The following is a 27005-nucleotide window of genomic DNA, read 5'->3' on the forward strand; positions in this document are numbered from 1 at the left end:
GGTTTCCATCTGCCACCACCACCTTTGGGGGGAAGCCTCCCCCCCCCAGCAACACAAGGGCTCAGGGCAGAGCTTTGAAGGACCACAGGATGAGAAATCTAGTAAACTGGAATTCTAGTGAAAAAGAAGGCAGAAAGAGGGTGGAACTCCAGGCAATGGGGCAGGAAACCCAAATTCTAGTTGGCTCTGACCCTGAATTTCTTTGTGATCTTGGGAAATTTTATTCCCATTTCTGGTCCTCAGTTTCCCTTTCTGTAAATTAACAAGGGTTGGACTTGGGAGAATTAGTCCATCCTTTGAGAAGAAGAAGAAGAAGAAGAAGAAGAAGAAGAAGAAGAAGAAGAAGAAGAAGAAGAAGAAGAAGAAGAAGAAGAAGAAGAAGAAGAAGAAGAAGAAGAAGAAGAAGAAGAAGAAGAAGAAGAAGAAGAAGAAGAAGAAGAAGAAGAAGAAGAAGAAGAGGCATATTTGAAGCTTGCTAAGTACTTTACATATGTTATCTTATTTGACCCTCACAACTATGGACTAGTAAAGAAAGATGAGTCTGGAAAAGAACCACTAACGTGCTAATATCACCAATATTGGCCATGCAATAGTGAATGTAAACTGCTTTTCAAACTTTAAATCACTTTAAATAAAACAAATGCATTATTCCTTTTGTTATTTTTGTACATCATCATCACCATAGTTAACATTCTTCTCGGAGAATCTCAGAGTTGGAAGGATCCCAGTAGCCCTCTCAGCCAACTCTTATCAACATACCTCTAAGGTAGATGCTATTATTATTCAGATTTTACAGATGAAGGAATTGAGGCTGAAGAACTTGGCTGAGGGTCACAAAGTTAATCAGTATCTGAGGCAGGATTCCACTCAGCCATACACCTGGCTCCTTCCTCCAGGAACCAGAAAGGTAGAGAGGGACAGAGACAAAAAGAGTGATTAAAAGAAGAAAATGACAGAATCAAGAAAGAGATAAAAAGAAAAGGGGAGAAATGTGGGAACAGAAGCAGAGATCTAAGATTTAGTGCTAAATAGGACTTTAGAAATCTAGCCCAATCCTCTCCCCAATTTTAGCCCTTTACTTTCTTCCTACTTTAAGATATTGAAACCCAGAAAGTGAGTTGGTGGTGGAGTTCAGCCTAGATGCCAGATTTCCTGAATCTTTAGGATTTTTTGTTTTCATTGTATCAAGAAGAAGATACAAGTCTAAAAAAAAATGGAGACATTGGATAATCCTGGTTCTTTCTATTTATTAACTGTGTGTCCCTGGACGAGTCACCTTTCAAACTGACTAACAAAATGAAGAAGTTAGATCAGCAAAATAAGAGAGGATCTCTAAGCTTCCTTTTCTAAATCTTATGATCTACAAGAAGCATATAGAGATTCAAAGAAAAAGAGAGAATAAAAAACAAAAGGAATGGAGAAAGGGGAAGGGAGAGCTTTGGAGAGCTAGAGAACTTGGAAAATAGAATATCAAAGCCAAGAGAGATGTCTGGGGGGAGAGAGTCACAAATAGAACAAGAGACTAGAGATACTGGGAGATTGCCTGAGAGGGAAAGAGACAGAATGACAGAGTCAGAAATTAATAGAGATCTAGAGAAAGAGAAACAGGGAGAGGTAAGAAGGGATAGAGACAGATAAAAAGAAGTAGAACGAGATCAAAAGGGACTAAGGGAAACAGAGGAGATAATTAGGGAGAGCCTGAGAGAAGTAGGAGGGACAGAGAAGAAGAAGGAAAGAGAGAGACAGGGAGACATGGGGGCAGAGAAAGAGGGGAGATTGGGAGACATAGAGCCAGGAAAATATATAGATATTTTATAGATAGCTATATAAAATGATAGACAGAAGGTCGATAGATAGATGGATAGATGGATAGATGGACATGCAAGCTGAGGCAAAGAGAGAAATAGGGACAAAGGTGAGGGGCCAAAAAGAGAGCTTGACGGAGGTCCCTGTAATCTCAGGTCCTTCTGTCTTGGCTCTGCCCAGAGTCCAGCTAGGTCCTCCTCCAGACCATGAGCTCTCCTGCTACTTGGATGTGCACCTGCTGTCCTCTGGTGGCTATGTGTGGAACAACAGCAGCTGTCTCCAAATCATCAAATCCCCAACTACAATTGATTGGTGTCCTTGCCCCCCATAAAGATGAGGTCCTTCATTCTCCATGTTCTGTCCCACCCTGAGCATGGATGACTTCTCTTCCCTCATCTATCCATCCTCTTCTCAGCTATACCAGAGTTGGAGGAGGGGGTCGTACACTGGGGGTCCTAACTTTTAAATCTAGAGCCTTGCAAAAAACAGGACATAGAATGTGAGGGATGAAAGGACTTTGGGTTCAGAAAAAATCTTGGAATAATCTAATCTAGTCAATTAAGAAGCTGCTTATTACATTCTGGACAATATGCTAAGAAAATAATAACAAAAGGCCAAAATAACAGAGTACAGCTTCAAGTCTAACAGGGAAGACAGCAGCAAATAACTGGAAAATATATACAATGAAAATGGAAGGCATTCTAAGCAGGAAGGTCATTAAACAGTTGGAAAGAATTGAAAAAAATAAGGTTTGAATTACATTTTTTAAGGAAATTAGAGAGATCAAGGAAAAGGAGGTGAGAAGAGAGAACATTCATCCCATGCATGGGAAATAAGCAATAAAAAGATACAGTCAGAAAATGGATTGTTAACAATCCAGTAAGAGCAAGAAAACATTGTGATATTCTATGAAGTAAATCAAGGGTAAGAGGTCATATAAGAGTGATTCTCTGGCCCCACTATTTGTAGATATGCTCTTCTCAGGTAAGTGGTATACTGGAGTTGGCTCAATCAGCCTCTAAAGAGCTGATTGTTAAATTTTCAGTACAAATATTTACATCTCAGAAACCTGCAGATATTACAAATTATTGATTATCCTGATTTTTGGAGGAATCACTCAAAAACATTGAAATTTTTTTTAGTTATTAATATTTAGTTATTATTCAGGTCCAAATTCTCTCCCTCCTTCCAACTATCCTGATTGTTCAGATTTAGGAACATGGTAAAAAAAAAAAAGTAGATTAATAATGTAGCTTAAGTGTGTTGTAAAGCCATCCCCCCCCCCAACCTGGTTGTTAAATATTTATTTGCCCTAAGGATTTACCTGTTAGAAATTTGAGGGAGGGATTTTTTTTATCTTAACCATTGACTCAAGCCCCTTCTTGATTCTTTTTAGCTATTCAATAGTCAGGTTGGCTCTATGCAAAGGAATATTTACTTCAGAAGTAGAGCCAAGGCAAACAACCACACATTTGGCAACAAACGCATGGATATCTCCATTTTAGGAGATTTGCACATCTCACAAACTCCCAATACTCCTAGGAGTAAGAGGCCAGTGTATGAATGGCTTTAATGACAAAAAATAGTATTTATATTTGATCCTGGAGGTAACAAGAAGCCATAAGTTTATTGACTAGCAGGGAATTGGGAGGTGGGTGATTTTGATAGCACAGTGGAGGCAGGGAGACCAATGAGGAGGCTACTACAATTGCCTAGAGGAGAGGTAGTGAAGGTGTGAACCAGAATGGTGGCAATATCACTGGAAAGAAACCCATTTTACAGGCAGGGAAACTGATGCCCAGAGAGGTGAATTAATTTGTCCAAAGGCACCCAAGTAGCCACTAACAAAGGTAGAATTTGAATCTAATTCTTCTGACCCCAATCAACAGCATTTTGTGTATTGGATTATGTTGTCTCAACTTTAGAACATAAAATGTTAGAAAGTAATAGGAGCTTGTATTTCTAGTATGATTTAAGATTTGCAAAACAACAACAACCAAAAAAAAAAAAAAACCCACCTTTCGTCATTTGAATTTTGCAATGATCCTGTGGGGCAGATACTGAAGAAATTATTGTCTCCACTCGGGGGAGATATGGAATCTGTGATTTCATTGGTGTAAGGAACTTCCTATGAGGAAATTCTCTCTATTTTTAAGAAGAATGCGATTAAGTTGATAAGTCTTAGAGAGAGGTGAAATAAACTCCTATGTGTCAGGACATACAGACAAAAGTTAAGAAATGGATGAGACATTAAAATATGTGACGGAATGGCATCGTGCTATAAAAAATGAAGAAAGGGACAGATTCAGAGAAACCTGAGAAGTCTTTGAACTGAAGCAGAGCAAAATGGGCAGAACCCGGGAAACAATTTATACAATAGAAACAATATTGTAAAGACAAACTGAGAAAGATCAGAAACTCTGAGCAACACAATGCTCAGTGCTGTTGGACTCACAGTGAAACCTGCTGCCCATAACCAGATAGAAAACTAACGGACCCAGGGTTCAGACTGTGACTTTCATATACGTAGTCATGGCCAATGCAGGAATTGTTTTATTTATACATATTTGTTACAAGGATTTTATTTTCCTTCCTTTTTCAATGGGGAAAGGAAGTGGAGAAAAAGAAGAAAAGGGGTGTGTGTGTGTGTGGGGGGGGATTATTGAAAAAAAAAAAGACCCAAATGAGATCTTTTGAGATCAATGAGTTCAGCTCTCCTTTTTAAAAAGTAAAAACTCAAATCCACAGATAATAAATACTTGCTAAAGATTGTACATCAAATTAGCAGCAGAGCCAAAATTCAAATCAATGAAGCTGGGTATACTATACCTAACTGCCTTTCCCTAATACCAAATCTAGGTCAGAGCTTACCTCCTCAGAGCAAAAAGGAAGTCCTTTCTTCTGTCTCTTTTTCTCCCAATGTGGCTTTTATCTTTATTTAGAAAGTAGTTCACCCGTAATAGGATGGGAGTGGAAAGGAAACCTAAGAATCTTAGCAGGTAGAAGGGAAGAGTCATTCAGCTCTAGCATTTCCAAGAAGCCTTTTAGCAAGATAACATATTTCCCGTGTCCCAGATAGTTTTTCTGGATCTGTGTGAGCAAGGATCCAAGCCTGCCTGCCAATTACTAGGGATTTGAAAACAGAAATGATATAGTAACTGACTAATTGGTTGAGCTTATTTCCCAGCCAGGGCTCTAGCCCAACAAGCCTTTTTTTCCCCATGGTTCATCTCTTTCCCAGTACTAGGCAGCTGTCAGAAGGAAAGTCAGTCCCTGGGATGGAGACTATGAGAGTGACTGTGGGAGCAAGGACTGGGTGCTCAGGTGCTACAAAAGCTGAGAGGGATAGAGTTGAAGTCAGGAAGACACTCTATCAGACAACAGATGTGTAATCCTGGCCACATCACTTAACCTTTTGCTGCCTCAGTTTCCCCAAGTATAAAATGGAGATAACAATAGCATTTACTTCCCAGTGATGTTATGAGGAGTAAATAAGATGACATTATGTCAGGCTCTCTGTAAATTTAAAACCTATGCTAATTACTATTCCTTAGGAGAGACCAAACCAGGTCAAGCAGCTGTTAGAAGAGGAGAAGAAGTAGAGGAATTGTGGATATTCAGATCTGACATTAAAGGTTGTGGGCCGTCCATTGTTGTTGTTTGGCAAGAAAAGCTGCTGATCCAGCTGTGCCTTTCTCTCTCTCTCTCTCTCTCTCTCTCTCTCTCTCTCTCTCTCTTCATCCTGCCTGAACCCAGCCTGGGTCACCAGAAGTTGATGGAAATTTATGGTGACTGAGGGAAAGATGTCCTGGAAGCTGTGGGACCTGTGGCACTCACTGCCTGCTGCTTGCACCTAGGGTGAGCGGGAGCTTCTCTTTCAGGCACTTCCAGCGTTCTGACTGTGGACAGGCTGGGTTCCTCTCGGTAACTACTAGGCTGCCTGAGTTGCATATGGTATTCTTTGCTGGTGAACAGATGCAGCCTCATACTCTTCCTAGCTGTGTGACCCTAGGGGAGTTGCCTAACTTCAGATAACAGTACCAACCTCCCAAGATGCTGTCAGGATAAAATGAAATCATATTTGTAAAGCCAGAGCAGGGGGAAGAGGAGGGAATAAAAAAAGAAAAGAAATGAGAACTTTACACAATAACATTGTTGTGTATTTTAAAGGAACAGCAAACTATATGTAAATTTGTAGTTTCATGTGTAATCATCTTTTTTATTATACTATATTCTAGAAATGCTTGTTTTATTTCAGAACTTAAATATAAAATACATTTTTAAAAAACACCTTAAAGCATTGTCTGAATGCTAGCTATTGTCATTCATCTCATAATTGTTGAGTGAACTGCTCTTTGGACACACACATTTTTAGGACAGGACCTAACATCCTCATCTTTCAATATAAGGGACAAAAGTTTCAAAATTTCCCATTATGGTAGCAAAACGTTCAAAGGGAATGTGGGAGGAGGCTGCAGAAGGCCAATACAGGCTGGGGTGAAAGCCAAGACCTTTCTCTGCCCCTGCCCCAAGGACTCTGAATTCAACTTGAGTTTTTCTTCTCTGAGAAACCTAATGAAAAAAGGCTCCATCCCTTCTCTTGAGAGAGAGAGAGAGAGAGAGAGAGAGAGAGAGAGAGAGAGAGAGAGAGAGAGAGAGAGAGACAGAGAGAGACAGAGAGAGACAGAGAGAGAGAGAGAGAGAGAGAGAGAGAGAGAGAGAGAGAGAGAGAGAGAGAGAGAGAGAGAGAGAGAGAGAGAGAGAAGAGAAAAATACCACAGTGGAATGGTATACTACGGGATCTCAGGCAGGCAAATGACGTTCCCATTCTGGAACTCACTTTCTTCATCTTTGAAACCAAAGAATTATACTTATTTTCCCACTTACTAATTTATTTTTGAAAAATTAAATGGTATTTTCAATGAACAAAAAATGATTCAAAATATTAAATTGTATAATGAGACAACATACCAAAATTTATGGGATACAGTCAAAGCAGTTCTTAAGAGAAACTTTATATCTCTAGATGCTTATTTGCATAAAATAGAGAAAGAAAAGATAAATGAATTGACCATGCAAAAAAAAAAAAAAAAAAGAAACAAGAAAAGGAAAAAACTTAAAACCCCCAATTAAATATAAAATTTGAAATTCTGAAAATAAGAGGAGAGATTAATAAAATTGAAAAAAAATTGAACTAATAAACAAAGGTAAAAGTCGGTTTTAAGAAAAAAACAGCAAGATAAACCTTTAGTTAATTTGGATAGAAAAAGGGAAGAAAAAGATAAAATTGTTAGTATCAAAAAATTTTTAAAGTGTCAACTTTCCACCAATGGAAGAAAAAATTAGAGCAATAATTAGGAGCTATTTTGCCCAACTGTATGCCAATAAATCTGGTAACATAAGTGAAGTGAATGAAAACTTACAAAAATATAGATTGCCCAGATTAATAGAAGAGGAAATAAATTACTTAAATAGTAACATTTAAAAAATTAATTGAATAAGATATTAATCAATCCCCTACGAAAAAATCTCCAGGGCAAGATGAATTGACATGTGAATTCTACCAAATATTTAAAGGACAATAAATTTCAATACTATGCAAACTTTTTGGACTTACAAAATATTTGGAAAAATAGGGAAAGGAGTCCTACCAAATTCCTTTTATGAATATGAATAACAGATATGATGGTAATACCTAAACTAGGTAGGATCAAAACAGAGAAAGAAAATTATAGACAATTTCCCTAATGAATATTGATGCAAAAATCTTAAATAAAATATTAGCAAAGAGATGAGAGCAAGTTATAACTAGGATAATACACCAAGATCAAGTAGAATTTATACCAGGATGCAGGACTGGTTCAATATCAGGAAATCTATTAGCATAATTGGCTATATCAATAACCAAACTAACAAATCATATAATTATCTCAACAAATGCAAAAAAAAGCATTTGACAAAATCCAACATCCATTCCTCCTATTTAAAAAAAAAAAAAAAAACAAACACTAGAATAAAGGAATAAATGGAATCTTCCTTAAAATGATCAGTAGCACCTATGTAAAATCATCAGCAAGCATCATATGTAATGGGGATAAACTAGAATCATTCCCAATAAGATCAGGGGTGAAACAAGGTTACCTTAAAATATTAAATTGTATTTTTATTGAACAAATATTGATTTTTTCCCCTCCCATTCCCTGCCCGTTGGGAATTTAAAAAACCAATGAAACTCTTATAAGAACCCATATATTCATTTGTAAACTTCCTGAGGATTTTTCGAATATCTGGACAATCCCAACTTAAAATATGAGGACCATCCTTGCCAATGACAACCCAGAATTTACTGGGAGTAGGAGGACAGGAAAATTTGGATTTGGAGTTGGAAGGGAAAAAAGTCATAGCAGGCCAGAGAGATTCTTCTTACTCCAAAACATACCTGAAATGGAATCTCTTCTATGTTATCCCTACTTAATAAACTTAGGTGCTTTGAGATGTGCAGAAAACCTGGGGGAAAAGTGGGATGTCCCAAGCTCCTCCTATTATGTGGACCCAGGAATAAGGGCCAGTTTTCCCTGTCTCCCTCCACCCCGATTTGTCCCTGGATTCTCCGAGCTGTGTCTTATATCTTTTCTCTCTTCTCATCTTATTCAGGCCTGTCTTACTGGAGATTAAGAAGAATCCTGTCCAAGACAATTTCAATAGACTAGGATGGAAAATGCCATCCACAACCTGAGAGAGAACTATGGATACTGAAAATGGATCGAAGCACACCATTTTCACTTTTGTTTATTTGTTGACTCATTTGTTTTTTCTTTTCTCACAGTTTTTGTGGGGTTTTTTTGTTTGTTTTTTTTACTTTTTGATCTGATTTTTCTTGTACAACATGGCATATATGGAAATATGTTTAAAAGGATAGTCTATGTAAAACCTATATTGGATTGCTTGCTGTCTTGGAGGTAAGAGCAGAAGAGAAAAAAATTGGAATACAAAATCTTACAAATATTACTGCTTAAAACTATCTTTAAATGTATTTGAAAAATAAAATATCATTGAGAAAAAATATTTTAATTAAAAATAAAAGATGAAAAGAAGCACGATCCTGCCCTCCCCCACAACCACAGAGACAAATTCCATTTGACTCAAACATTTATTAAGTGCCTACTACTCAGGTCTCTGCCTTCCAGGAGTTCAGCTGAAAGGGCACTGCTTCTACAGAAATAAGAGTGAGACAATGACACATAATGGAGACCAGGTCAAGGACTGAAATTTGAGGAGGGAATGTCACTTCAAATGGGTGATTGTGGAAGGTCTTAGAGGAGATACCTGAGCTAAGTTTTGCAGGAGAGAGAAGAGTATGGATTGAGGGGGGTTCTACCCCTGAGAACTCAAGACTCCTTGGGTCGTTAGAGATGAAGAATTCTAATGTCATTTCTCAGAGGGGAAAACTGAAGCTGAGAGAGCTGACTTGCCCAGAATCAGGGCCCATTTCACCGTCCTGCCCTTCCCCTAGTTTACTGGGCACAATTCTCTGTTAATGTAAGTAGTGTGCAGAATACCAGGAGACCTGGGTCCCGCTTCTACATCCACCTCTGATTCACCCTGTATCTTGTCTTGGATTTGTTTCCTCTCCTGCAAAACTACAGAACAGAATTCCAGGTTCACTAAAAAACCTTTCTTTTGGGTCTCCAATAAACACCCAAAAGAACAAGGGACCTGCCATCTCTTATCTTGGTGGAGTCTGTGAGGCTGAACCTGTGGGGGGAGGAGGAGGAGGAGGAATCCTATTCCTCCTTAGGAGGATGGCAGCTTGGGTGGGGGGAGCAGTCCCCACCACTGTGGCCTGTCTCATCCCAAGGCAGAAGCACAGACCCGGAACTTGGACTCAGAAGACCAAAGTTTTTAAGTCTCAGTTTTTGTTACTGAACAGATAATTGAGCAAGTAACGTCATTCTTGACCCCAATTTTTGTTCTTTGTAAAAACAGAAAATAATTCTAGGACTCCCTTCTCAGGAAAGTGCTTTGTATATTCTAATATGCTACAGAAACAAGAGCTTTCACTAATCCAGTCCAATGGGATAAGCCCTTTCCATTTCTATAGCACGTAAGGACACTGAGGCTGAACAGGAGAAATGACTTACTCAAGTGCCATAGCCAGGATTTGAATCCCTGTCTGTTGGCTACAAGTGCGAGTTTTAGCTCTACTATATCACCAAGTCTCAGGAGAATAGTAAGAACAGGGCTCGTTTCGCTAGTGCTTTAAAGTTTACAAGGTTTAGAGGAAGAGATTCTGGGACCTCTTCCCACCTCCAACACTCCTAGGGGGGAATGGAGCTGGAAAAAGAGCCTGGGTCATCCACCAACAGTCCCGAGGTTCCATAGGGGCTAACTGAGCCTTATTAGGGGAATGAATCCTCAGGCCCCATTCCCATTACGAGGCAACATTCCCAAGCCAGAACAAGGGATACTTCTGCCCTCTGGTCACCAGTCCCTTAGGGAGAGCCAAGGGAGATGTCCCAGGGCAGGTGCTCAGCGGGAAGCCGGTGTGTTGTCTGCTGATGGGGAGAAAGGCTGGAGCCGCCTCAGGCCCTGGCCCCGCTTAGCCTTCTTGTTCCAGCCAAGGAGAGGCCCAGGCAGGGTAGCTTGTCCACCATTTTCCTTGTCGCTGCGCAAGAGTCCAACTGAGGACAAGGTGGTCGCCTTCTTCTCCACCTGCTCACACACAGAGAATGGGTGTGAGACCCTCATTCCCATTATCATCTCCATCTCCCACCCATCATTCCCAAGATCACCCCTCAAATCTTTACATGCAGAGATAAGGACTTAGCAAAGATAATTTTTCAAAGGAAACATTCAAATTAAAAAAAAAAAAACCCAAATAGTAGATGATACCCATATATAGTCATCTAAAACCAACAGATAATCCTTAAGACAAAAAAAAGTTATCCAGAATTATTAGAAAATGCTAAATAATAAATTAAAAAGTTAATAGGCTTAAAATTGTGTTTAATTGAAGAAGTCAAAACCAGGAGCAATGGGTAAAAATTAGAGATGGTTTTTGGCTTGATTTAATTTGACAGCTTCCAACAACTAGAGCTTATTCCAAACCAGAATGGGCTACTTTGGGACCCAGTGAGTTCTCCACCAAACAAAGGCTATTTGTGGGTATGGATGGAGTAAAGTGTTCAGGTACAGGTTGACCTGAAGCTCCGTGATTTGCTTATTAAAGAAAGCATCCTTGGGAAAGCTAGGTGACTCAGTGGATAGAGCAAGCGCTCTAGAGTCACAAAGATTGGAGTTCAAACCGGCCTCAGTCATTACTAGCTGGGTGACTCTGGGCATGTCACCCAATCTGAATGCCTAGCCACAAAAAAGAAGAAACAAAATCCCATCTTCCCTCTGGAACTCAGTTTACTCCTATTAAATAAGGGGAGGGGGTCAGAACCGAGTGGTCCCAGGGCTCCCCTCCTAGAGCAGAGCTCACTGACTTCTGGGTCCCCCCCCAACCCCCTTCCCTTCCTGGGGCTATAATTACCAGACCAAGCGGCTCCTCCCGCTGGGGTGTGACCACCTGGATGGCCACACCTTCCTCTCCCACACCTGTCAGCAGGGCCACCACCTCCGAGTGCTTCCCCCACTTGCAGGGCTCCCCGTTCACGGAGACAATGTAATCACCCTCCTTCAGTCCAGCTGCCTGCAGAAGGGGGCCAAAGGGGTAAGCCTAGGAAAGTAAGCCCTGGCCTGAGGGGGCTGGCTTCTGGAGGAGCTCTCTGCAAAGGGGCAGTATTGTTTCCCAAGCTCAGACAACGCACCAGCCTATGTGGGGCTGGATCATGTCGGTCTACTTGGGAGCAGCAGATTCAAACATGGCATGTGGCCCTGGCTTTGCTGACCAGGCAGTGACTGGCCACATCCTCAGCCCTTCGGATTCCCTATGGCCGGGTAGAAAAAGCTCTGGCTTGGGAGTTTCCAGGACTAACTCCAGCTCTCTCCCACTGACTCGCTACATCAACCTTCAACAGACTACCATGAATGACTCCTATGTCTATAATACTTAAAGGTTTACAAAGCACTTTCTCCCACAACAGCCCTATAAGGTACAGAGGAACAGGGGGTTTGAAGATACACTCTCAGAAGAAGTCAGAGCCAGGGCACAAACCCAGGCTTTCTGACCAAGCTTAACATCAGACTTTTCCATCAGATGAAATCTATGGTCCTTCCCTTTTTAAAATTTTAATTTAATTTTCAGTTCAAATTCTCTCCTTCTATCATCTCCTATCCGATGAGAAGGCAATACCCATTATACATATCAAATCATGCAAAACATTCCTGTGTTAGCGATAAGGCCCTTTTCTTGAACAGTTAAACCCAAGCTAAACCTGCACCCAACAGCTAAATGGTACAGTGCCTCAGGAGAACCTGAGTTCAAATCTAGCTTCAGACACTTAGTAGGTGGGAAAGTGAGCAAGTCACTTAACTCTGGCTGTCCCTCCAACAAAAGTAAATAAAGGCTCTTTCACCCATTCTATATAATTTTTTTTAAAATGAGGTTACTGGTTGGGAGGATGCCGAAATCACTACACACTCAGGAGGTTAGTCAAGGCTTCCTGGAGGTATTGTGGCTCCAGATCAGTAATGAACAACGGGGAAAGCCTGGGTTCTGAGTGCCTCTGTTTCATGCTATCTGTGTCACCACCAGACAGCCCCTCATCTCCATGGGCTTCAGTTTTCTCTTCTGTAAAATGAGAGGGCTGGAATAATGGTTCTCGAAAAAGTCCCCTCTGGCTTTGACTACGAGATCCTAGAGCCTCTCTCCTCCTCTGGGTCAGGTCCAGATCAGGGCTGAGGTCAGACAAACATACTTGGGGAAGTGAGGAGCCGGGACATGAGTTAAAAACTCAGGTTCCAGGTTGGGCAGTCCAACAGGAAACTCCTGAGGACATATAACCAGCAGAAGGCAGGTAGATGATACAGTCACTTTCCTCTAGCTAGGAATGGCCTGAGAAGTCAAGAGACTCCCTGCCCCCTCTCCTTCTGCCAGACCTGGCTCCAAATTGGTCTTCTCCAGGAAGCCTCCTCAGCACATTCCAGTATCTCTGTGTATAAAGGGATGCTGAGCTGGACAGGTTGCCACTGGCGTCAATGTTCCTGCCAAGACCCTGAGGGCAGGTGCCATATTTTCCTCATCATCCTTCAAGGGTCTCTCGGGGTACAGCCCCAGAGGGCAGGCTATTTACCCCTTCAGTCTCTGACTGAACAGCACTGAAGCACCTTCCCTTCCCATCTCCCTCTAAGCCCTGGGGTTTTTGGAGAGCAGGGCCAGACCCCTGGAAATTTGGGGTTCACTTACCTCAGCCCGGCCCCCAGGGATTACAGCTGCAATGAGAACAGGAGAATCTCCCCTGAGAGTGAATCCAAAGCCACCTTCACCTCGAGTCAGGAGGATGGGTCCCTTCAGTCGCCACTGGTTCTTGGCAGAGAACACGGACAGGGGCCCCTGTAGGGAGACAGCAGCCTGACGCTCAGCCATGTGCATCTGCTCCCCCGTCACTCTCCCCCGTCACTCTACCAAGGCTTTGTTGGGTTGAATTCCTTGCAATCAACAGCAGCATATTGTACAGGAACCCCAGGGGACTCGAAGTCAGAAATTCCTGGCTTAGATTGCTCCGTACTACCTAAAGTCCTGCCCCTTTCTCATCCACCCAGAAGCTGTGACTTACTACATGACCTCCTTCCTTTTCCTGGGCTTCAGTTTCCTAACTTAATTTACTCTAGAGAGACAGAGACAGAGAAAAAGAGAGAGAGACAGACAGAGAGAGACAGACAGACAGAGAGAGAACAGAGAGAGAGAGAGAGAGAGAGAAAGAGAGAGAGAGAGAGAGAGAGAGAGAGAGAGAGAGAGAGAGAGAGAGAGAGAGAAGAGAAAAATACCACAGTGGAATGCTATACTACGTGATCTCAGGCAGGCAAATGACGTTCCCATTCTGGAACTCACTTTCTTCATCTTTGAAACCAAAGAATTATACTTATTTTTGAAATTTATTTTTGAAAAATTAAATTGTATTTTCAATGAACAAAAAATGATTCAAAATATTAAATTGTATAATGAGACAACATACCAAAATTTATGGGATACAGTCAAAGCAGTTCTTAAGAGAAATTTTATATCTCTAGATGCTTATTTGCATAAAAAAGAGAAAGAAAAGATAAATGAATTGGCCATGCAACCAAAAAAAAAAAAAAAAATAAAGAAACAAGAAAAGGAAAAAACTTAAAACCCCCAATTAAATATAAAATTTGAAATTCTGAAAATAAGAGGAGAGATTAATAAAATTGAAAAAAAATCGAACTAATAAACAAAGGTAAAAAAGTCGGTTTTAAGAAAAAAACAGCAAGATAAACCTTTAGCTAATTTGGATAGAAAAAGGGAAGAAAAAGATAAAATTGTTAGTATCAAAAAATTTTTAAAGTGTCAACTTTCCACCAATGGAAGAGAAAATTAGAGCAATAATTAGGAGCTATTTTGCCCAATTGTATGCCAATAAATCTGGTAACATAAGTGAAGTGAATGAAAACTTACAAAAATATAGATTGCCCAGATTAATAGAAGAGGAAATAAATTACTTAAATAGTAACATTTTAAAAATTAATTGAACAAGATATTAATCAATCCCCTAAGAAAAAATCTCCAGGGCAAGATGAATTGACATGTGAATTCTACCAAACATTTAAAAGACAATAAATTTCAATACTATCCAAACTTTTTGGACTTCCAAACTATTTGGAAAAACAGGGAAAAGAGTCCTACCAAATTCCTTTTATGAATATGAATAACAGATATGATGGTAATACCTAAACTAGGTAGGATCAAAACAGAATATTGATGCAAAAATCTTAAATAAAATATTAGCAAAAAGATGAGAGCAAGTTATAACTAGGATAATACACCAAGATCAAGTAGAATTTATACCAGGAATGCAGGACTGGTTCAATATCAGGAAATCTATTAGCATAATTGGCTATATCAATAACCAAACTAACAAATCATATAATTATCTCAACAAATGCAAAAGAAAGCATTTGACAAAATCCAACATCCATTCCTCCTATTTAAAAAAAAAAAACAAACACTAGAATAAAGGAATAAATGGAATCTTCCTTAAAATGATCAGTAGCATCTATGTAAAACCATCAGCAAGCATCATATGTAATGGGGATAAACTAGAATTATTCCCAATAAGATCAGGGGTGAAACAAGGTTACCTTAAAATATTAAATTGTATTTTTATTGAACAAATATTGATTTTTCCCCTCCCATTCCCTGCCTGTTGGGAATTTAAAAAACCAATGAAACTCTTATAAGAACCCATATATTCATTTGTAAACTTTCTGAGGATTTTTCGAATATCTGGACAATCCCAACTTAAAATATGAGGACCATCCTTGCCAATGACAACCCAGAATTTACTGGGAGTAGGAGGACAGGAAAATTTGGATTTGAAGTTGGAAGGGAAAAAAGTCATAGCAGGCCAGAGAGATTCTTCTTACTCCAAAACATACCTGAAATGGAATCTCTTCTATGTTATCCCTACTTAATAAACTTAGGTGCTTTGAGATGTGCAGAAAACCTGGGGGGAAAGTGGGATGTCCCAAGCTCCTCCTATTATGTGGACCCAGGAATAAGGGCCAGCTTTCCCTGTCTCCCTCCACCCCAATTTGTCCCTGGATTCTCCGAGCTGTGTCTTATATCTTTTCTCTCTTCTCATCTTATTCAGGCCTGTCTTACTGGAGATTAAGAAGAATCCTGTCCAAGACAATTTCAATAGATTAGGATGGAAAATGCCATCCACAACCTGAGAGAGAACTATGGATACTGAAAATGGATCGAAGCACACCATTTTCATTTTTGTTTGTTTGTTGACTCATTTGTTTTTTCTTTTCTCACAGTTTTTGTGGGGTTTTTTTGTTTGTTTGTTTTTACTTTTTGATCTGATTTTTTCTTGTACAACATGGCATATATGGAAATATGTTTAAAAGGATAGTCTATGTAAAACCTATATTGGATTGCTTGCTGTCTTGGAGGTAAGAGCAGAAGAGAAAAAAAATTGGAATACAAAATCTTACAAATATTACTGCTTAAAACTATCTTTAAATGTATTTGAAAAATAAAATATCATTGAGAAAAAAATATTTTAATTAAAAATAAAAGATGAAAAGAAGCACGATCCTGCCCTTCCCCACAACCACAGAGACAAATTCCATTTGACTCAAACATTTATTAAGTGCCTACTACTCAGGTCTCTGCCTTCCAGGAGTTCAGCTGAAAGGGCACTGCTTCTACAGAAATAAGAGTGAGACAATGACATGTAATGGAGACCAGGTCAAGGACTGAAATTTGAGGAGGGAATGTAACTTCAAATGGGTGATTGTGGAAGGTCTTAGAGGAGATACCTGAGCTAAGTTTTGCAGGAGAGAGCAGAGTATGGATTGAGGGGAGAAGGTTCTACCCCTGAGAACTCAAGACTCCTTGGGTCGTTAGAGATGAAGAATTCTAATGTCATTTCTCAGAGGGGAAAACTGAAGCTGAGAGAGCTGACTTGCCCAGAATCAGGGCCCATTTCACCGTCCTGTCCTTCCCCTAGTTTACTGGGCACAATTCTCTGTTAATGTAAGTAGTGTGCAGAATACCAGGAGACCTGGGTCCCGCTTCTACATCCACCTCTGATTCACCCTGTATCTTGTCTTGGATTTGTTTCCTCTCCTGCAAAACTACAGAACAGAATTCCAGGTTCACTAAAAAACCTTTCTTTTGGGTCTCCAATAAACACCCAAAAGAACAAGGGACCTGCCATCTCTTATCTTGGTGGAGTCTGTGAGGCTGAACCTGTGGGGGGAGGAGGAGGAGGAGGAATCCTATTCCTCCTTAGGAGGATGGCAGCTTGGGTGGGGGGAGCAGTCCCCACCACTGTGGCCTGTCTCATCCCAAGGCAGAAGCACAGACCCGGAACTTGGACTCAGAAGACCAAAGTTTTTAAGTCTCAGTTTTTGTTACTGAACGGATAATTGAGCAAGTAACGTCATTCTTGATCCCAATTTTTGTTCTTTGTAAAAACAGAAAATAATTCTAGGACTCCCTTCTCAGGAAAGTGCTTTGTATATTCTAATATGCTACAGAAACAAGAGCTTTCACTAATCCAGTCCAATGGGATAAGCCCTTTCCATTTCTATAGCACGTAAGGGCACTGAGGCTGAACAGGAGAAACGACTTACTCAAGTGCCATAGCCAGGATTTGAATCCCTGTCTGTTGGCTACAAGTGCGAGTTTTAGCTCTACTATATCACCAAGTCTCAGGAGAATAGTAAGAACAGGGCTCGTTTCGCTAGTGCTTTAAAGTTTACAAGGTTTAGAGGAAGAGATTCTGGGACCTCTTCCCACCTCCAACACTCCTAGGGGGGAATGGAGCTGGAAAAAAAGCCTGGGTCATCCACCAATAGTCCCGAGGTTCCATAGGGGCTAACTGAGCCTTATTAGGGGAATGAATCCTCAGGCCCCATTCCCATTACGAGGCAGAAGTTAGCTGTCTCTCCAACATTCCCAAGCCAGAACAAGGGATACTTCTGCCCTCTGGTCACCAGTCCCTTAGGGAGAGCCAAGGGAGATGTCCCAGGGCAGGTGCTCAGCGGGAAGCCGGTGTGTTGTCTGCTGATGGGGAGAAAGGCTGGAGCCGCCTCAGGCCCTGGCCCCGCTTAGCCTTCTTGTTCCAGCCAAGGAGAGGCCCAGGCAGGGTAGCTTGTCCACCATTTTCCTTGTCGCTGCGCAAGAGTCCAACTGAGGACAAGGTGGTCGCCTTCTTCTCCACCTGCTCACACACAGAGAATGGGTGTGAGACCCTCATTCCCATTATCATCTCCATCTCCCACCCATCATTCCCAAGATCACCCCTCAAATCTTTACATGCAGAGAGATAAGGACTCAGCAAAGATAATTTTTCAAAGGAAACATTCAAATTAAAAAAAAAAAAACCAAATAGTAGATGATACCCATATATAGTCATCTAAAACCAACAGATAATCCTTAAGACAAAAAAAATTATCCAGAATTATTAGAAAATACTAAATAATAAATTAAAAAGTTAATAGGCTTAAAACTGTGTTTAATTGAAGAAGTCAAAACCAGGAGCAATGGGTAAAAATTAGAGATGGTTTTTGGCTTGATTTAATTTGACAGCTTCCAACAACTAGAGCTTATTCCAAACCAGAATGGGCTACTTAGGGACCCAGTGAGTTCTCCACCAAACAAAGGCTATTTGTGGGTATGGATGGAGTAAAGTGTTCAGGTACAGGTTGACCTGAAGCTCCGTGATTTGCTTATTAAAGAAAGCATCCTTGGGAAAGCTAGGTGACTCAGTGAATAGAGCAAGTGCTCTAGAGTCACAAAGATTGGAGTTCAAACCGGCCTCAGTCATTTACTAGCTGGGTGACTCTGGGCAAGTCACCCAATCTGAATGCCTAGCCACAAAAAAGAAGAAACAAAATCCCATCTTCCCTCTGGAACTGTTTACTCCTATTAAATAAGGGGAGGGGGTCAGAACCGAGTGGTCCCGGGGCTCCCCTCCTAGAGCAGAGCTCACTGACTTCTGGGTCCCCCCCAACCCCCTTCCCTTCCTGGGGCTATAATTACCAGACCAAGCGGCTCCTCCCGCTGGGGTGTGACCACCTGGATGGCCACACCTTCCTCTCCCACACCTGTCAGCAGGGCCACCACCTCCGAGTGCTTCCCCCACTTGCAGGGCTCCCCGTTCACGGAGACAATGTAATCACCCTCCTTCAGTCCAGCTGCCTGCAGAAGGGGGCCAAAGGGGTAAGCCTAGGAAAGTAAGCCCTGGCCTGAGGGGGCTGGCTTCTGGAGGAGCTCTCTGCAAAGGGGCAGTATTGTTTCCCAAGCTCAGACAACGCATCAGCCTATGTGGGGCTGGATCATGTCAGTCTACTTGGGAGCAGCAGATTCAAACATGGCATGTGGCCCTGGCTTTGCTGACCAGGCAGTGACTGGCCACATCCTCAGCCCTTCGGATTCCCTATGGCCAGGTAGAAAAAGCTCTGGCTTGGGAGTTCCCAGGACTAACTCCAGCTCTCTCCCACTGACTCGCTACATCAACCTTCAACAGACTACCATGAATGACTCCTATGTCTATAATACTTAAAGGTTTACAAAGCACTTTCTCCCACAACAGCCCTATAAGGTACAGAGGAACAGGGGGTTTGAAGATACACTCTCAGAAGAAGTCAGAGCCAGGGCACAAACCCAGGCTTTCTGACCAAGCTTAACATCAGACTTTTCCATCAGATGAAATCTATGGTCCTTCCCTTTTTAAAATTTTAATTTAATTTTCAGTTCAAATTCTCTCCTTCTATCATCTCCTATCCGAGGAGAAGGCAATACCCGTTATACATATCAAATCATGCAAAACATTCCTGTGTTAGCGATAAGGCCCTTTTCTTGAACAGTTAAACCCAAGCTAAACCTGCACCCAACAGCTAAGTGGTACAGTGCCTCAGGAGAACCTGAGTTCAAATCTAGCTTCAGACACTTAGTAGGTGGGTAAGTGAGCAAGTCACTTAACTCTGGCTGTCCCTCCAACAAAAGTAAATAAAGGCTCTTTCACCCATTCTACTATAATTTTTTTTTAAATGAGGTTACTGGTTGGGAGGATACAGAAATCTCTACATACTCAGGAGGTTAGTCAAGGCTTCCTGGAGGTATTGTGGCTCCAGATCAGTAATGAACAACGGGGAAAGCCTGGGTTCTGAGTGCCTCTGTTTCATGCTATCTGTGTCACCACCAGACAGACCCTCATCTCCATGGGCTTCAGTTTTCTCTTCTGTAAAATGAGAGGGCTGGAATAATGGTTCTCGAAAAAGTCCCCTCTGGCTCTGACTACGAGATCCTAGAGCCTCTCTCCTCCTCTGGGCCAGGTCCAGATCAGGGCTGAGGTCAGACAAACATACTTGGGGAGGTGAGGAGCCGGGACATGAGTTAAAAACTCAGGTTCCAGGTTGGGCAGTCCAACAGGAAACTCCTGAGGACATATAACCAGCAGAAGGCAGGTAGATGATACAGTCACTTTCCTCTAGCTAGGAATGGCCTGAGAAGTCAGAGACTCCCTGCCCCCTCTCCTTCTGCCAGACCTGGCTCCAAATTGGTCTTCTCCAGGAAGCCTCCTCAGCACATTCCAGTATCTCTGTGTATAAAGGGATGCTGAGCTGGACAGGTTGCCACTGGCGTCAATGTTCCTGCCAAGACCCTGAGGGCAGGTGCCATATTTTCCTCATCATCCTTCAAGGGTCTCTCGGGGTACAGCCCCAGAGGGCAGGCTGTTTACCCCTTCAGTCTCTGACTGAACAGCACTGAAGCACCTTCCCTTCCCATCTCCCTCTAAGCCCTGGGGTTTTTGGAGAGCAGGGCCAGACCCCTGGAAATTTGGGGTTCACTTACCTCAGCCCGGCCCCCAGGGATTACAGCTGCAATGAGAACAGGAGAATCTCCCCTGAGAGTGAATCCAAAGCCACCTTCACCTCGAGTCAGGAGGATGGGTCCCTTCAGTCGCCACTGGTTCTTGGCAGAGAACACGGACAGGGGCCCCTGTAGGGAGACAGCAGCCTGAGGCTCAGCCATGTGCATCTGCTCCCCCGTCACTCTCCCCCGTCACTCTACCAAGGCTTTGTTGGGGTTGAATTCCTTGCAATCAACAGCAGCATATTGTACAGGAGCCCCAGGGGACTCGAAGTCAGAAATTCCTGGCTTAGATTGCTCCGTACTACCTAAAGTCCTGCCCCTTTCTCATCCACCCAGAAGCTGTGACTTACTACGTGACCTCCTTCCTTTTCCTGGGCTTCAGTTTCCTAACTTAATTTACTATCTTTTATAAAAATTGTTTTGATGGAATAAAACAGGGTTACTCTCTTCAGAGACAGGGTTAAAGGTGAAATGAGAGCACAGATGGAGAAAGAAAGGGTTTAGAAATGTTGAAGGTTCCTGAATAGGGCTTTTTAACCCATTGTCAGAGAGAAAAGGATGGAAATGTACAGGAGGGAGAGTCTTGGATTCTAGAGTTGGCCATCAGCTTGTTCTGTGCCCTCTGTGCTCCTCGGGATATGAAATAGGGAGAAGGCTCCATCCACTTCTAATAGACACAAGACCACCAGCAAAAAGGGCAGCTAGTTGGTATAGTGGATAGAGCACTGGTTCTGAGTTCAAATCCAGTCTCAGACATTTACTAGCTGTGTGATCCAGATAAATTCATTTCATTTCCTAACACCCTGCGTCTGCAAAATGGAGATAATGGCATCTACCTCTGAGGACTGCTGTGAGGATCCAACGAGATTTATTTGTGAAAAGCTTAGGAATATTCATAAGCGCCATATAAACGTTAGTTATCATTACTAAGAAAGGAATGGATTTGGGTTCTGATCAAAAAGTACAGGTGCCCACGAGAGCCTTGAGGACGTACCAAGCGATGGAAGATGTCCGTCACCTTCACCTGGGAGAAGTTGGGCGTCTTTATCTCTGGCTTCTGGTGAGTCTTGGCTGAAAACATAAAAATAAAAAATGAGTCAGACTGACGACCGAAGAGAAAAGCCAGGACTGGCCTAATCCATCATTTTCCTCTCAAGTGACATAAAAACACTTTTTTTTTTTTTTTTTTTTTTTTTACTTCCCACAGGAAGTCTTCACAGATTAAACACTCCCTTCTGGCCTCGCCCCCAAGATTCTTCACACCATCTGTCACTTAACCAACAATCCCTCCCCCAAGAAATACACAGACAGAAATACCACTCCAGAGGAATTAGGAAAAGGGCTTTTCTTTACCTATCATCTACTTTTACTTCTCTCCTGGATTCTCTGGGTCACACTGATTCACTCTTCTCCAATTAAAGCTCACACACCCAATGGGAAGAAAGCCTCCCATTGCCCAGTTAACAAACAGAAAGAAAAGGGAGATTCTTGTTGAGTGCTCTACCCATCTAAATAGAGAATTAATGGGCCAATTAGAATCCTGTTTTTTCTGGACCTCAGTTTCCCCATCTATAAAGTAGATCTGCCGTCCCTCCAGGACTAAATATTTTATAAGCTAATAATAGTCCATGTTCTAAAAAAAATAAAATAAAATAAAATCACAAAATATGGCATTCTCTGTTGTAAATGAGCTAATACAGTACATGAAAAAATACTCTACAATTCTATTTTGCGTCCATGTGAAAATAAGGTGAAAGTGAAGAGCAAAACTCCTGAAAATGAGGCTATCTAGACTCTGGGATTACTGACTCCTCTGTGATATTAGCAAGTGAAGGGCAAGGACCTTTTCTCCTCTGCTCTTCCTCTGTACTGCGAGGATCTGGCATCGAGAAAAATGTGAAAAGAGCCTGAGATAGAAAGGACTAAGCTCCTTGTTTTAAGAGACCCAACCCATAATTACACAGGTAAGTAGCTGACAAGGCCCTGCACCCAGGTCCCCAACTTCAACTCACATGACAGAGATGAATAATTAACAAGTTGATCTCCTTATCTGCAGTAGGAGGGAAATGGTCAATAAGACTTCTCTGACCTTAGGAGATACAGGGCCTCTCTCCTCCTTCGTCCCTCCCTCCATAGCGTTCTCCCTTTTCCCTCACCCCCCCATCATCCAAGGGACCCCACCGAGTCCCCACTCACGGTGGACCTCAGGGGCTTCGGCAGTCTCAAAGAAGTCATCCTCATGGTCGATCTCTGAGTACTTGGCCAGGGAGCGTCTGTGAGCCAGGGACACGACCTCCTGAAGCAGGTCCATCTTTCGGAGGATGCGGCAGACCGCGTGGAGACGCAGGGCTTCTTCATGATTCATCATGGCCTTCTGCAGGTGCGCCTTCGCTGGGGAGGCCAGAGGAGTTAGAGACAACGGACCCCTCACGCTACAGAACTCCTGAAGTTTGGGGGCTCTCACCCCGCCACAGAACTAGCAAAAGGAAGCCTGAATTTGCTAATCAAAGTCGATTCAAAAATTTTAATTAAGCACCTCCTGTTTATAGAGCATTTTGCTCAGAACTAGGGAGGTGGAAAATATAAATAAGCCATAAGCCTGTCTTCATGGGACTTGGAATCTGGTTACTCTCCCCAGTTCTTTGAATAAGGGCTGGCATGAAGTAGGCAGCAGGGTGGCTCAGTGGATCCACTGGGCTTAATCCAGTCCCAGCTCTAAGCAAGTCACTCACCACTGTCTGCCTCAGTTTCCCCATATGCAAAATGGGGATAAAACGGGCACCTACTTTCCAGATTTTTGTGAGGACAAAAAGGGCTATTTGTAAAAACACATTGCTAACCTCAAAGTGCTACATAAATGCTGGCTGCTATCCTCATTATTTATTACTATTATTGTTATAAGCACTTAATGCTTATTTATTTGTTCTTTCATAGGAAAGATATGATACATGCCAGGATAATGGTAATGCAAAAAATAAATTACCCCTGCTTAACTTTTAAGGCAATTATGAGACTAATGAAATGATAATAGCTCCCATTTCTATGGCACTTTAAGGATTACAAAGTGCTTGCCCTTTGAGGTAAATGGCTTGGTATTAATATCCCTATTTTACAACTGAAGAAACTGAGGCTCTCAGAGGTAAGTATTTAAGGCAGATTTCAAACCCAGGCCTCTAAAATCTAAGTCGAGGCTTTTTTCATCATTCAAGCCATCATTCTCTGAGCTGGAACACTAAGAGAGCTATCCAACCTCCTCATTTTCCAGATCACAATATATCTGAGTTAGAAGTGACTACAAAGCATCTCTTGTCCATTTGTCCCTGAGCAGGAGTCTACTATTACAACATTCCAGTCAGTTGTCCAGTTTCTTGAAGATCTCTAGGAATGGGGAAAACTCGCTACCTCCTAAAACAACCTATTCAGCATTTGGACAGCTCTAATACACGATGGAGGAGCGCCAGGTCTGGAGTCAGGAAACTCCTCTCCCTGAGTTCAAATCTGGCCTCAGCCACTGACTACTATGCGACTCTGGACAAGTCACTTAATCCAGTTTGCCTCAGTTCCTCCTTCTCCAGCCAATGCTAATTCCAAATGTGAATGGCTTCCTGCTCTCTTCCCCTTCCCATCTCTGCAAGGCCCAGATCTAGCCCCCCATCCTCAGTGAAGCCCCCCTGAACCCCTCCCTCTGTCAGGATCACTTTCCTTCTCCTGAAATCTCTGCACTGATCACATACCCTGCCATGTGCATATATGGGAGGGGAGTGGCTGAGGGGAGGAGGGAAATCTTGCCCTGTGTGGGAGGCTTCTTCCCAGCTGGGCTAGGCAGCCGGCTCTAATCTCTGCTGGGTCAACAATGGCATTAATTAGGCAAAGGAGGAGTCGAGCTGGGGGAGTGGTGACCTTGTGAGCAAAAGGGTAGGGCTGGGCTGAGTCTATAAGCAATTGAGCAAAGTAGGGATTGAGTAAAGATTGCTGAGTTCAGGCAGGAAAATTTCTAGGAAGGGGAGGGCTGGTGAGAAAGGGGCTGGGACTCCGATAACACTTTCAGTGTCTGGGAGGCTGAGCTGGGTGAAGGATCTAACTGGACTGGGGAGAAGAACCAAAGACAGAATCCAGATATCCAGGTCTGCAAGAGCAGGAGGAACTAGTGTTAGGATGATAATATTTTGAGCTAAAAGGGACCATAATAATAATAATAATAAATCATGCTAATGATATGCTAGACTTTACAATATTATTTATTACAAATATTATTTCATTTAATCGTCACAACAACACTGGGAGGTAAATGCTATTATTGCCATTTTATAGTTGAGTAAACTGTAAACCCTTGTCCAGCCTCTAAGCGTCAGAGGCCAGAAAGGAAGTCTCCTCCTGAGTCCAAGCCCAGCCTTCTATCCGCTGAGCCACCTGGCTGTAATGACTTTGAGATTATCTAATCCAAACCCCTGATTTGTTTGCCCAAAGTTACACATCCGGTAAGGGTCCGAGGCAGCACAAACCCAGAGCCTTTGACAGCCCCCCTCTCCCACCATAACTGGGCCAGGCGGGACTGTCACCACGCCGTGTCCTCAGAATTTTCTCACTTGTGTGATTTGCACCCTGAGATTCTGTGAGTTATAAAAAAGCTTCCTTCTCTCTTCAGATAGAGAGAACCAGGCTCTATGACATGCCTGCTTATGCACTAGGAGGAAAGGCGACTGGGAAGACATATGGAGCAAAAGCTACAGGCTCTACAGGACCATCCCCAGCTTCCCCAGGCTGAGGCCCCTGGGACCCTTTCCTCCATCCCTGCTGGATCCTTTACCGAGCTTTCTCCGCTCCTCTGAGTCCTGCAGAAGAACGGGCAGTGAAGGGCCCTCCGGTACCGTGACGTGGAACTGGAGAAAAGCTTTCTCATATTTGGGGATCTCAGAGTCTGCTACAACTGCCAAGAGAGGAACAGGGAAAGATGGTTGGGCCATCCGTGACCTGCACATCACTCTGCCCAAGAGTCAGGAACATGAGTCTTCTCTGATTCTGAGTCGCCTCCTTCAGGAAGTTCTCCCTGCTTACTCTGGGATTCCCAATGCCCTCAGTATTTAGTTTATATCATAGATTTAAAACAAGAAGGGGCCTGGGCTTCAAAGGTTATTTCGTGTAGGGCTTCTTAGTCTGGGGTCCATCAACCTTCCCCTCCAAGGGTCCATGAACTTGAATGGGAAAAAAAAATCACATTTTTATTTCAATATAATTGTGATTCTATGTATTTTATCTTCTGGGCCTGGGAGCAGTGTGGGAAGGGAAGGGAAGCCCCGGGGCTGAATGGGGCAAGCGTTTACTCACCGGGCCCATCACAGAGGGCAATGGCAGCATAGTAGTGGGACAGGCCTCGGAAGTGTTTGGCCTTGACATTCACCATGGTGGTCCAGGAAAAGGGCACGTAGTCTCTAACAGGAGGCTGGACCATGGTCTGGTACACGAGGGAGTACACGTCCTCCACCTGCCAGCAGTGGTAGCTTGAGCATGGCCCACCAAAGTACGTGGAACCGCCTGCAGCCCCGGCACCTCCCAGCTCCCAGCCCTCCAGACTCTCACTGCCTGGGCTTCCTCCCCATCGCTATCATCCCCCATTCAGCTCCTGCTGATGTGCCTTCATCCCCACCTCTCTCTTCACCTTTCTCTCCCATCAGCTCCTTCTACTCTAGTTATACCCTTCAGTCTTCTGCCTGCCTGCATCCCTTCACCTTCTCCACTCTCCTCTCTTTAAATTCACCTATTTCCTCTTCCATTGCTCCATCATTTCTTCTATTTTTTTGCTCTTCTCTATCTACTTTTCTGTCCCTTCTGCTTCTTCCTTTTCATTTACTCCCATCACCTCCATCCCTTCGCACTCTCTTCCTCTTCTTCCACATAGCCCACGCTCTTCTATAGCTGTATACTTTCCTCAACGCCCACCTCTATCCACCATCTTCTGAATCTTTGCTCCTGTCTTATTCTCCATTTCTTCCTGTCTCCTTGGATCTATCATCCTGACTATCCTCACACCCATTCCTGTATCCCACCCTCCATTTACAGCAGCTGCCCCTTCCTTCATCCTTCCACCTCTTCCATCTGCCATCTATACTTTTCTGTCTCTAACTTCTAACATCTATTCCTCCTTCTCTATCTTATGCCCTTTCCTATCATGAGAATAAAGGCCTGAATTCTCACAAGCAGGAAGCATGTGCACGTGTGTGCGCACACACACACACACACACACACACACACACACACACACACTCACAGTCCTGATCTCAATCCTAGGGTTCAGCTGTGGAGGCAAAGAAACCAGAGCTATGAAAAAACTAGAACTATGTTTTTTGAGCAATGGAGAGACAAGAAGACATGGAAACAGAGGCTGAGGTAAAGATCAGATGGATAAAAAGACAGGATGAGAGAGACGGAATGAGAAGCAGAGAGCTATGATGTGGAAACCTGGCTGTGAAAAGCCCCTATATTACAGCCATTTCTTGGCCCATTCCCGACCATCATCATTTCTACAAAAGGATGGAAAGCACAAGTTATGTGGGATGAAGGGAAGGTCTTTCCTGATCTCCTCCCACTCCAAAGAGCTAACTACACCTTGAGTCCTTCCATCTGTCTGCCCAAGTTTGGAGATAGCACAATGGACTAGCATTGGGCCTGGAGTTGGTTAACTCTG

The 27005-nt window shown here is 42.8% G+C and overlaps 2 protein-coding genes across 2 annotated transcripts in view; both read right to left on the reverse strand.

The window, feature by feature from the left end:
• Positions 1–8942: 8942 nt before the first annotated feature.
• LOC141540229 (rhophilin-1-like) lies at positions 8943–13351 on the reverse strand. Its single transcript, XM_074263982.1, has 3 exons — positions 13157–13351; positions 11342–11500; positions 8943–10518 (listed from the first exon to the last, which is right to left on the reverse strand). Exons 1-3 carry the CDS (start codon positions 13340–13342, stop codon positions 10336–10338), a joined length of 528 nt encoding a protein of 175 aa, XP_074120083.1. The 5' UTR covers positions 13343–13351; the 3' UTR covers positions 8943–10335.
• Positions 13352–16067: 2716 nt separating this feature from the next.
• RHPN1 (rhophilin Rho GTPase binding protein 1) overlaps positions 16068–27005 on the reverse strand; it is a 43830-nt gene continuing 32892 nt past the window's right edge. Inside the window, exons 9-15 of the mRNA XM_074263971.1 lie at positions 25649–25805; positions 25131–25250; positions 22520–22714; positions 21318–21394; positions 20303–20449; positions 18488–18646; positions 16068–17666 (exon numbers count right to left, since the gene is read on the reverse strand). Coding sequence (XP_074120072.1) covers positions 17484–17666; positions 18488–18646; positions 20303–20449; positions 21318–21394; positions 22520–22714; positions 25131–25250; positions 25649–25805 — 1038 coding nt within the window. The 3' untranslated portion in view covers positions 16068–17483. The remainder of the gene's footprint in view (positions 17667–18487; positions 18647–20302; positions 20450–21317; positions 21395–22519; positions 22715–25130; positions 25251–25648; positions 25806–27005) is intronic.

This window comes from Sminthopsis crassicaudata, chromosome 1 (assembly GCF_048593235.1).
Source record: "Sminthopsis crassicaudata isolate SCR6 chromosome 1, ASM4859323v1, whole genome shotgun sequence".
NCBI classification, from domain to species: Eukaryota; Metazoa; Chordata; class Mammalia; order Dasyuromorphia; family Dasyuridae; genus Sminthopsis; species Sminthopsis crassicaudata.